The 12,500-nt window shown below is 33.7% G+C and overlaps 2 protein-coding genes across 3 annotated transcripts in view; both read right to left on the bottom strand.

Annotated features, from left to right (window-relative positions):
* Positions 1-12,500, bottom strand: part of LOC119595803 (alpha-mannosidase 2C1-like) — a 39,237-nt gene that overhangs the window by 4,622 nt on the left and 22,115 nt on the right. The gene's annotated exons all lie outside the window — the stretch shown is intronic.
* On the bottom strand, positions 7,135-10,383 carry LOC119595805 (putative defense protein Hdd11-like). The gene is made up of 4 exons (XM_037944975.1): positions 10,144-10,383; positions 8,542-8,666; positions 7,523-7,614; positions 7,135-7,394 (listed from the first exon to the last, which is right to left on the bottom strand). Exons 1-4 carry the CDS (start codon positions 10,337-10,339, stop codon positions 7,328-7,330), a joined length of 480 nt encoding a protein of 159 aa, XP_037800903.1. The 5' UTR covers positions 10,340-10,383; the 3' UTR covers positions 7,135-7,327.

Here is a 12,500-nt window from a genome sequence, read left to right as displayed (position 1 = left end):
TATTCCCCATTTTTGTAGCACAGGGCATTTGGAAATTATGATAATTAAACATAAATAAAAAATATATAAAATAGAAAAATAAATAAATATATTATATAAGATATAATAATATATATATATTATATATATTATTATATAATATTATATATAAAAATGTTTTGTATATATAATTTTATTGTAATAATTATATATATAATATATTCTTATTTAGATAATAATATAGTTTATATAGATATAAAATGAATATATATTATAAATGATATATGATATAAAAATTTTTATAAAATATATATTAAATAAAATACAAATAGTAAAATTTTAATAAAATTTATATATATATATATAAGTATATAGAAATATAATAATAAATAATATAGTAATATATATATATAATATAATAAAATATATAAAAAATTATATTAATAGATGATATATATATATATATATGATAATATATATATAAAATAATATATATAATAATAATAATTATATATAATATAATATATATATATAATATATATAGATATAATAAAATATATAAAATAAATAAGATAATATAGATATAAATACAATAAATTTTATATTAGTATATATAATATAATAAATATAAAATATATATTAATTATATAAATAGATAAATATATATACCTATTATAAAATATTAAGATAATATAATATAAAAATATAAATAAATAATATTATATAATATATAGATATATAAGTAAAATTAATATATATATAGTATATATAAACAGTAATAGATATATTAGATATATATAAAATTTTATAAATATAATATATATATATATATATAAAATATTAATAAAATATAATATATTATATATATATATAGGATGTATAATATATAAGTTTATATATTATATATATATATAATATATTTTTAAAATATAATAAAATAATAAAGATTTTATATATATATAATATATAGATAATATATAGTATATAAATAAATATATAATATATATATATATATATATATATATAGATGTATATATTATAAAAATAATATATATATATATATATAATTTTAATTATATATATAAAATTATATATATAATTATATATATAAAGATATATATAAAAATATATAAAAAAAAATTATATAATAAATTATATATAATATAATAGGATAAAATAGTATATAATAATATATTAGGATATATATATTATATATATTATATTTTTATAATATTATATAGTATAAAATATAATATAATGATATTATATATATATATCTATATATATAAATATATGTTATAAAATTTATATTATATATATTAATATATATAGGTATATATATATTATATATATTATATAATATAAGAGATTAATATATATATTATATGATATATATAATATATAAATATAAAATATAATATATTATATATAGAATAATATATATATATAAATAATAAAAGTATATATATATATATATATATATATGAATTAATATAATATGAAATATATATATATATATATATATAAATATATATTAAATAATATATAATTATTATTTTTTTTTTTTTTTTTTTTTTTTTTTTTTTTTTTTTTTTTTTTTTTTTTTTCCAAGTGCCTGTCCTACAAGGACGTTGGCGATCATGGATTTCCATTATTTTCTTGGCAATTTAAAGCGGTGTGTGTGTGTGTGTGTGTTTTTATTATTATTTATATATATATATATTTCATATCTCTTTTTTATAATTTTATATATTTATATTTATAACAAATATAAATATAATATTATATATATATATAAAATATATATATATATATATATACATATATATGTATATTATATATATAATATATATATATATATATATATATAGATATAAAATATATATGTGTATGTATATAGTATGTATATAAAATGATATGAAAGAGGCTTTTCTACGTCAAACTCGCATCTTTTGGCAGACAATTGCCCCGGCGAGATATTCGCATTGTTCTGGGTGACTTCAATGCGGTATCCGGCTGTGACCGAGCTGGCCACGAGATGTCTGTCGGACCCCATGGCTCGGGAGCTGATCCCAGCAGCGGAAATAACCTCCTTCTCTGGGACTTTGCTAGGTCCCAGAAAAGGACCTGGCTCCTGGTACCAGCGCTCCAACCTGTATCGCTGGACATGGTACAGGGATACGGGTACAGTGGCCAAGGAGATCCACCACATTCTTGTTAGCATGCGATGGAGGATCCTCCAGAATGCAGGGTTTACGGAGTGCCAGTCTATGGCACCGACCATAGGCTGGTTGTGGTGCGTAGGGCTCGGACACTGTTGAGAAGGGACAAGGAACAGTTCATCAGGAATCTTGCTGAGGAAGTTGAAGGCCATTTCTTGGTAAATGACCTTCGCCCTGCCTACCAAGCCCTGAGAAAACTGAACTCTAAGCCCTCCTCACAGATGACTACAGTCCGATCAGCAGATGGGACGGATCATCCCAGATCATGTTGGGGTTCATGAACGTTGGGCTGAGTATTTTTGAACAGTTGTACCAGGTTAGACCTCCCAAAAGTTAGCTTTTGGGTGCAAGCTCAGTGCCAGGCCGGGCCACCCATCAGTGAGGAACCTCCTACCCTAACAGAGGTTAGGATGGCGGGTTCCCAAACTGAAGAGTGGGAAGCTGCAGGTATATATGAAATCCGGCTGAAATGCTAAAGGCTGGGGGGACCCATGACTCGGGGGCCCGCATTCAGTCCGACTGCCATCTTCAGTCTGGTACCATTCCCCTGACCTGCTGAGGGCAGGTCACCCTCTTGGAAGGGGAAGGGGGATTTGGGATTGTAGCAACTACCGTGATTACACTGCTCAGCATACCAAGCAAAGTTCTTGCCCACATTCTTCTAAAACGGATCCACAACCACCTACTGAGGCATCAGAGACCAGAGCAGTCTGGATTTACTCCTGGGAAGTCCATGATAGACCGTATACTAGCGCTTCGAGTAATTGTGGAACGCCGTCGGTGAGTTTGGGTGTGGGTTGCTTGCAACCCCACACGACCTCAAGAAAGGCGTTTGACTCGGTACATCGGGAATCACTATGGTAGATCCGTGATCAGGGGAATTCCGACAGATTTTGGCCAATAGCAAGCCTTTTACTGGTACTGAAAGTGCTGTAAAGTGGGGGTGGGGGTATGTCGAACTTTTTCCCTGTTAATTCAGGGGTGAGGCAAGGCTGTGTCCCCTTTCACCAACACTTTTAACACCTGATGGACTGGATAAGGGCAGAGCTACTAGCCAAAGCAGGTGGAGCAAACTAGGCAATATCAAGGTCTCAGACCCTTGACTTTTCCGACGGTTTTCCATCCCATCTAAGTCCTTGGAGTCATGGTGGTGGCTCTTTAGCATTTAGCAATGAGGCGAAGCCCTAGGCCTAGAGGTCTCCGGACCAAGACAAGATTCAGGACTTTGGGGCCTGTTAGAGGAACCCGTTCAGTCGATCCATGTTTGTGGCGAGGACGTTGAAGTTACAGAAAGTTTTACATACCTTGGTAGCATAGTCCATATCTCTGGGTTGTCAGACCAAGAAGTCAGTAGACGGATTGGTCTGGCAACAGGAGCCATGAACACGATCAACAAAAGTGTTTGGAGAAGTCGGTACCTATGCAGAAGGACCAAGCTGCGTGTCTTCAAGGCCTTGATACTGCCAGTTTGCTCCCATGGAAGTGAAACTGGACGCTTTCCAGTGTCTTGGAGTCTACCTTGATGCCTTTTGTAACAAGAACCTTCACCGGATCATGGGGTACAGTTGGCAGGACCACGTGTCCAACCGGCGGTACCACTGTGAGACTGGCATGGGACCTGTTACTTGCATAATCCAGGATCGCCAACTCAGGCTATATGGCCGCCTAGCTCGTCTCCCTGTGGACGACCCTGCCCATCAGGTTGTCTCACTGAGAGACAACCCTGGGTGGAGGAGACCTGTGGGACGACCCCGGAGATCAGGGTTCGGCAGCTCGATGAGACCTGTCGCGAGGAATTAGAGATGGGCCGTGTGCCTTCCTGGAGACTCGCCCGAGGGAACCTCGTGGCTGGAAGGAAGGGTGGAGCGGCCCGCGGCCCCGTCGGGGTTAGCCCCTGATGATGATGATGATATATAATATTTTATATATAATATTATATAATATAATATATATATATATATAAGATATATATGATTTTTAATCTATCTATCTACATTACACACACACACACACACACACACACACACACACACACAAAACACCACACTCACACATATATATATATATATATAAAATATATATATATTAAAATATATATATATAATACGTGTGTGGGTACGTGCGTGCGTGCGCGTGGCATTCGGTGGTGGTGTGTATGTAGTATGTATGTATGTATGTATGTATGTATGTAAGTATGTATACACGCATACATACATACTATACACACACACATGCATGCATACATAGACACACACACATATATACATAAATAGAAAGAGATGACTGACGCGATAGTCCATTGGTTAGAGCACTGGACTATCGCGTCGCGACTTTCATTGTACTGAGTTCAATTCCCCGTCGCGGCAATCGTAAAAATGCCTGCGCTCCGACCACTGGTTCGAGCCCGATCTCACGGCGAGAAAATGACATATCGCTTTGAGAAGTTAAACGCAGGTATCGTAGGTGAAGTCACCGCCGTGGCACAAGTATCAGCGCGTATCCAATCAAACAAGGAGGGCACTGCCAAATCACCTCTCAGTAATGAATTGAGAGAGGCATATGCCCTGCAGGGAATAAATGGTTGTTGAAAAAAAGGGGGGGGGGCAAAATATATATAAATATATATATATATATATATATATATATATAATATATATATATAGAGAGAGAGAGAGAGAGAGAGAGAGAGAGAGAGAGAGAGAGAGAGATTATGTATGTATGATTGTGTACAAACTATAGCTGCGCTCATGTGCCTCTAATCTTTACTTTTTTAGTCACTGGTGAACTGTTCAATATTGAATATGAAATTAGCCATATAAATTTGCAGGGAGATACATACCCCCTGTGCCCCGTGCTTTCCCTGTGTGTGTGTGTGTGTGTGTGTATAATATATATATATATATATATATATATATATATATATATATATATATATATATATATACATATTCATATATATCTCCATGTTACTCTTAGACATAATGTTCATTACCTTTCAACCATTGCAGGTTGAAAGCAACAGCCATTCCTCCTCCAAAAGGTGTCCATCTCTGCAATGGACTAGAAGAATCCTATCAGCCACTGCCATTTGATGCCAAGCCAGCAAATGTGGGACAGGATAATAAATACTTCTATATACCTCTTACCTTCTCTCCATTCAAAATTGTGAATGTTCGCTTCCGATATGCCTAAGTCCCACGTCCATTTTATACAAAACAGGAATCTTCTTAAAGTTCCTGGAGAATTAAGCTAAATTTTTTGTGTGTCATACTACTCACTTTTTTGTGTGTGTTCATACTGAAATGTTATCTTGTGTTAGATGAATGATAATTATGGCAAAAGATTGAGGTTTAGGGAAAGATAACTGCCTTTGTGACTTTAAGGGGAGAGTGAAGGCTGCAGGATTTGGGAAAAGGTGATGGGTGACTGAATTAGATAATTAAGTTGTCAGCTGTAGTTATAACATGTCGGGGGAATACTGAGGTTTTTGGTATGGTTGTGTCCATGTTCAGTAGAACTCTGGACAAAAGCACAAAAAATTATGGTCAATAGGCTAGTGTTATTCTTTGTAAGAGTATCAAAAGCGCAAATTTGTTGTTGATTTTACTGTTGTTCCTTTAATTTTTGTAAAAGATAAGATGTTTGTTGGTAATATGTATTTTAAAGTTATTGGCATCTGTAATGTTTTTATATTTTTTCTTGTTAAACATTTATCTAAACAACCTTATTAAATATAGATTTAATTGTTTGAAGCAAAGATGGAAAAATATGTACAAAAGTGTCTATCACTCCAGATTTATGAAACTTGCATAACTTATTCCTGAAATTTACTGAAACCCGATTTTTTTATAATTATTTATTATTGATTATCTTTACATTTTACTATTCACTAGTTTGAACTTTTTGTTTATATATGTTTAACTGTCTGTGGTGTAGATATAAAAGCCATCGTGTATTAATGTTACACAGTTTGTACTAACAGTGAATGAAGGTGAGATTCACTTTCACTGGTGTCATATATAAAATGGTATCTTTAAATTATTTTTTCTTATATGAAACAGTTTTGCCAAAAACATTAACGAAAATGCCAATCCTGTGTTTGATTTGCCTTGTCTTATAGCTCATTAGTATCTAAAAGGTGATTATGATGGTATTAAACAAAATATCAGCGTTGAGCCAAATGTAACACAGACTTATACATGGAAGTAAGATGTAATATATCCTTACCTATATATTGCAGTCAGAACAGAGCATACCATACATACTTATGACTAAGTAAAGACTCAAAATAGACTCTCATTGCATAGTAGATGCATGTGCTACTTCTCCTGTAGTAGGACATCCACACACAATACAAAAATAACAAGCAATGACATTTCTTTCCATCTTCCATTCAGTCTCTCACTTGCTGGCTATGCTTGGGTTACTTTTCAGACTTGGTTATACTTCAGTTATTTTCTTTGTGCATCAAATTATTTTTTCATAGTGCTTGAATATGCAATGGGAGTGTCAAAAATTATAGTTCGCTATAGTTAGACTGTTTTCGAGACAACTTCAAACTTCAAAGCTGGTTTACTGTAATAAGGGAAAGCATAAATAATACTAATTGCTGATCTCACAATGTGCTATTAAGCTCTTTTCATGAATCTGGAATTCCATAAAATTAGATAGTAGCAATTGCAGTATTGGTAATTTGTGGCGTCCAACATTCACTCAGTACTCTCAGCACCAACTAATTAACCATTATTGCTTAATAGTTAATCCAGTGCTCTCTCCATCTCTCTCCCTTTTATATGTTGATAGATTGATAGATAGATATAGATGTTGTCACATGCATTTACAAGTAAGGAAATCTACAGTACTGCTCTTCCCACATATATTTATAACTCAGGGAATTGTCATACATATGGATATGTAGCATCAAAGAGAAACAAATATTTGAAGATTTTATTATCAATAAATAATAAATACACTATAATTTTTTATCTGATGTTTTATATATTGATATGGATTAGAAAAATAAGACTGAAGTTACTCAAGTAATATGTAAAATAATGGAAATAAAAAAAGAAAGCATACAAAAAGAATAGCCGTTCAGAGTTTTTGCTTCAATTTTCCAGGTATCATTAGCCCAACATCGCCTCAGCAGCCACATCATTCCAGTAAAATTCGTCATTCATAACGACAGTAGCCCTGTTAGAAAGAGATCAAATTTAAAACAAAAATATATAGTATTCCATAATGGCAAAAGGCTATATTTTCTCCACGAGAATAACTGTTATAGAACAGCAGTTTGTTACTACTCGCTAAATCCTCTTTACCTGAAGGTAACAGTTCCCGTCATGTCGACAGGAGCCTCCCAGGTCATCATCTCGACAGCCCTCGGACCGCTGTCTACTTTATAAGCTGCAGTCTGTGAATAAAATCAGTCAATGAAATCTCTCCTAAAGGTTCTTCTTTTACTCCCATCCCATACACCATCCAGTAAATGTACGTAGATTTTCATAAGAGGTACATATAATAATCAAAATATTAGATTACGTTTACTTAGAATCTTTTTCCCCTAAACATGACATTATGAGGTACCGGTATTTCACTCGTCCCTTGTACAATCCACAACATCCGATATGGATCAACAGGCTTTCTCTTCTCTGCGTAGTTAAAGACCTAATCAGGTACATATCTTGCTGATGCATTCATCTTTCACTATCTGCTTGGGATTAGTTTCTTCATTTTCAGACTGGGTGGGACTAACATTTTCAGACTGGGTGGGACTAATGCTCAGTATTTGTGAGATGATAAATAGCCTCTAATTGTTTCTCACAAAATCACAAAGTATATGTTTCAATAATGAAAAAGAAAGTGAAAAGTCGATTTTTACGTTAAAAAAATCTTTGAGGAAACAACTCGCCAATTTTTTCATTCGGGCATAATCTAACCTACATCAATAAATATTAAGAATAATCTATATCAATTCTTGAGACAATCAATTAATATCAAATTCTCAAATAATCATTCTCAAAGTTTTAAACAATCAATCTCGCTGCTCAAATCGTCAATCAACCTCAATAGTTATTCAGTCCAGTTCCATTAGAAACTAATCATTCACCGACAGTTTATACAACGCTCTACCAACACCAATCAAGCTTCGCCTGTTCCTTCCATGATCAGCTGCCAATAGTTAACCTAAAATAGTTTCATTAAAAACTAATCACTCACCGACAGTTTATATGAATTCTTCCAATCCCAACCAAGCCTCTTTCCTCTGTTCTCTCACATGGCCAGCCGCCAACCGGGACTCGCCCGCGGCAAAACGAACAAACCCATCGGCCATACTTACCGCAGATCCGCAGACGATCGTCCTGGGGGCGTTGACGAAAGACCCGATGGGCTGTCCTTCGGCGTTGAAAGCCTCGATGAAGAATGCTTCAAACATCACGTTGGGGTCGAAACCGGTCAAGATCACTGAGGGAAATCAGATAGGATCATTATCATGATTTTCAAAAGAACTGTAGTTCTTTCTAGATTATTTGCGAGCGGGCGTTGGTGTGTGTGTGTGTGAGTACATACACGTATATCGGAATTTAATCGTGTTCACTATTTGTCCGTAATACCAAATATAATTATTCTTGTCTACTGAAGGTTTAGGTTCCCTCTATTCTCTGCTTCTTTGTATCTCTGTTGATCAAGTAACATTTCCCTGTTTGGCTGACAAATGTTGCCTTATAATTCAGAATCGAACGCATCAAAATGTTAACATTTATTCCCTCATTATCAGTCAACGCCGTATAGTTAAAAAAAACATATCCGAGACTTGACTCAAAACCATACTCCATCCTGTAAGCTTCCAGCAATATTTAATTGTCGTCCCATTTATATGATGTTTAACATTTATTTTCTTAATTAATAAGCTGTTAACATAAAAAATGAATAACTTCATCCCTTTGTCTGACAAGATACTAACCCCATTTATTAGGTCAGTCAAGAACATGGTTCTTTTAATGAATACTGGTAAAAACTATTATAACATTAACACAATTAGCCTAAATTTTCGTTAACCGCAGCTACATTGCTGGCTGTCATTTTCTTGAGACCATAGTAAATCTTATTGCGAGTGCGAAACCTGTGGCTTAAGCTTTACTTATTGACTGCTCGTTAATTGTAATCAATTGCTACTGTCTTCTCTTGTGGGTCATGGTCAGCCCAAGCCTGTATAGATGTAAGTAACGCGTAGGGAACTACATAGTATGTGTCCATATCATATAAGCCCATATGTGTGTGTGTGTGTGTGTGTGTGTGTGTGTGTGTTTGTGTGTGTGTGTGTGTGTGTGTGTGTGTGAGTGTGTGTGTGTGTGTGTGTGTGTGCGCGTGCGTGCATGCGTGTGTTTGTGTGTGTGTGAGAGAGTGTGTGGGTGTGTATCTGTAAAAACCCATAAATACTACTCTGGCGTTTATATTCCATATGATATCAAATAACCTTGCACTCATCCGAGTTGCAGACAGAAAACATCTTCAGAGGACATCATACACGTACACATATTCGCATGTACACCGAGGGGGAAGGGGGAGAGGAGGGGAATAGCTAAGCCCTACAGCTGTGAAAGTTTCAGTCACGGTCCCCAACGCGAGTGGCCTTCTCTGCACCTTCAGACGTCCACTTCCTTCCTCGTCATCTGCGCAGGCGCCTAAGCAGTCTCTGTTAGCACTCAAATCGCCGCTATGATTTACTTTCTTATGAATGTGCTTGAGAAAGTTCAGATAGTTTGGACTGAATTTCTGTTCCCCAACTCTCTCTCTCTCTCTCTCTCTCTCTCTCTCTCTCTCTCTCTCTCTCTCTCTTCTCTCTCTCTCTCTCTCTCTCTCTCTCTCTCTCTATCAGGATCTTTACCTCGGCATCTATTACCACATCTTTGTAATTCTGTCAAAAAAGCAAGATACGTACCATTGATCTGTGAGCCGGCCGGAATCGTTTCCTTGGGCACCATTAGGAGGTAGGGAGCCTCAGCCGTCTGCGGGTTGCCGGTGAGCCCCTGGGGAAGCAGAGTCTCGCACGTGCTTTGGGTGATTTGTAAAGGCATACTGGACACCACGGAGCACAACACGGACACAGCAACCGCAAGTGAAAGACGTCCAGCCATTCTGATCGGTGGAAACTGAGTAAGAGATTAGACATTATGACATAGCTGCTATCGAGGGTAAGTGGTGCAAGTGAACAATCCAGAGTGAAGTAATAATACATTACGTTTCTAGTCAGGTTAGTCTTGATTTTACCAATGGAAAAGTAATATAGTTGTTACTCGTAACGGAAAGTTTGAGTGTTTTCCTGGCTACTGTGGTAATTTTTTATTTCATCATAGATGTAAATAGACCAAATAGATAAAGAAAGAAAGAAGAAATACCTATTTTTCGAAGAAATCAGTTGCAAAGATTGGCAACACGAAAATAGGTATTTAAAGAAAAAGTCTGACTGATATATATGCTACAGGAAGCAAGTATTCGTGTGTGTATGAGTATTTGTGTGCCTTTAAAAAAATACGCTGTCTCTTGCGTCTTCTAACACTAACACGCATATTTCCTCCGATTACCTAGATTGTCGGCGATATATTAGTACCAGGAATCCCATTACAGAGCCATGAAACAATAAACGAAACCAGACCACGTAATTACAGCAATCGTAAAAATGTGCGGTCACCAGATCGAGAGTTAAAAAACCCAGTGAGGAAAAGGGTTGATGACGAGTAATTAAGCGTACGTGTAGGTGTATAATTACAAGAGGAGAAAACGAGCGTAAAAAACGGGAAAATATATAAAAAATTATATAAGTAAAGAAGTTTGACAAACTAAGAGGGACTGGCGTCACTTTGTACTGATAAGGACTACTATTTTTCCACATAAATATGGATATGAAAATTTAATGGATATGAAATTTAAATTTAATTATATGGATACACTTGTATATCTATAGAGACTGATTATATAGTTACACATGTATGAATATGTCTGTATACGGATATATTTATGTATACACATAAAAGTTAACAAATTACATATATATAAGTATATACAATCATATATATATATATATATATATATATATATATATATAATATATATATATATATATATAAATATATATATATATATATATATATATATATATATATATATGTTTATATTTATATACCTATAACAGTATGTATTGCAACATAATGCAATACATATTTCAGCAAGCCAACCACCAGGAAGCAGCTTTCCAGCCACTCTCTCTCGCCGCCATATCTCGCGGCGATACTGATGACGCCGTATGTCGGCCGGATGTTCCTCGCGTGAAAGTAAGATCTTTACCGCAATTGCAGTGATTGCATCTGCCGTTCACTATTTTAAGCTCAATCCATCACGCTGAGCATATTTATTACAGTTCATCTATCATTAACCATTTACCATCACCGTTACCATTGCTATTTTATAAAGAATGACTAAAGTGATTAATGTTTTGCGGTCGTAGCAGTTCAGTATTGCCAATCTAGAGAGCATATTTTTTTCTATGTTGATATTCCGACGGTCACATAATATCTGTTTGCACAGTCATTGTCATTAATATCACCATATGTTCCTCCTAATAATGACCTTGGTATGAACTGTTACCTAAACAGTTGTTGGCCTTATTATTCTACTTTCACAAAGAACTTGCTAATCAGTTAAATGTAAAATCTTTTTGACGTTTGCATTATGTAATATTTTTCATTTCACCCTCTCTCTCTCTCCCTCTCTCTCTCTCTCTCTCTCTCTCTTCTCTCTCTATATATATAAAATATATATAATATAATATTATATATATATAATATATATAAATATATGCATATACATATATATATATGCATACATATAATAATTTTATAATATAATATATATATATATAATATATATATATATATATATATATATATATAATGCATATATATATATATATTTTGTATATATCTATATATATATATATTATATATATGCGCATATACTCTCTCACTCACTCTCTCTCTCTCCCCTCTCTCTCTCTCTCTCTCTCTCTCTATATATTATATAATATATATATATATTAAATATATATATATAAAATATAATTATATATATATGCGTATATATATGTATGTTTTAAAGTATATATATACATAATTTTATATAATAAAATAAAATATATTATTATATTTATAAGCAATTTCTATATTAATATATATAATAATTATAATAATTTTTTATATAATATATATAAAAATATAAAAGAATAGCATAAAATATAATAAT

The sequence above is a fragment of the Penaeus monodon genome, chromosome 36 (assembly GCF_015228065.2).
Source record: "Penaeus monodon isolate SGIC_2016 chromosome 36, NSTDA_Pmon_1, whole genome shotgun sequence".
Lineage (NCBI taxonomy): Eukaryota > Metazoa > Arthropoda > Malacostraca > Decapoda > Penaeidae > Penaeus > Penaeus monodon.
The sequence above is the reverse complement of the archived record's forward strand: the minus strand, read 5'-3'. Positions and strand labels throughout refer to the sequence as shown.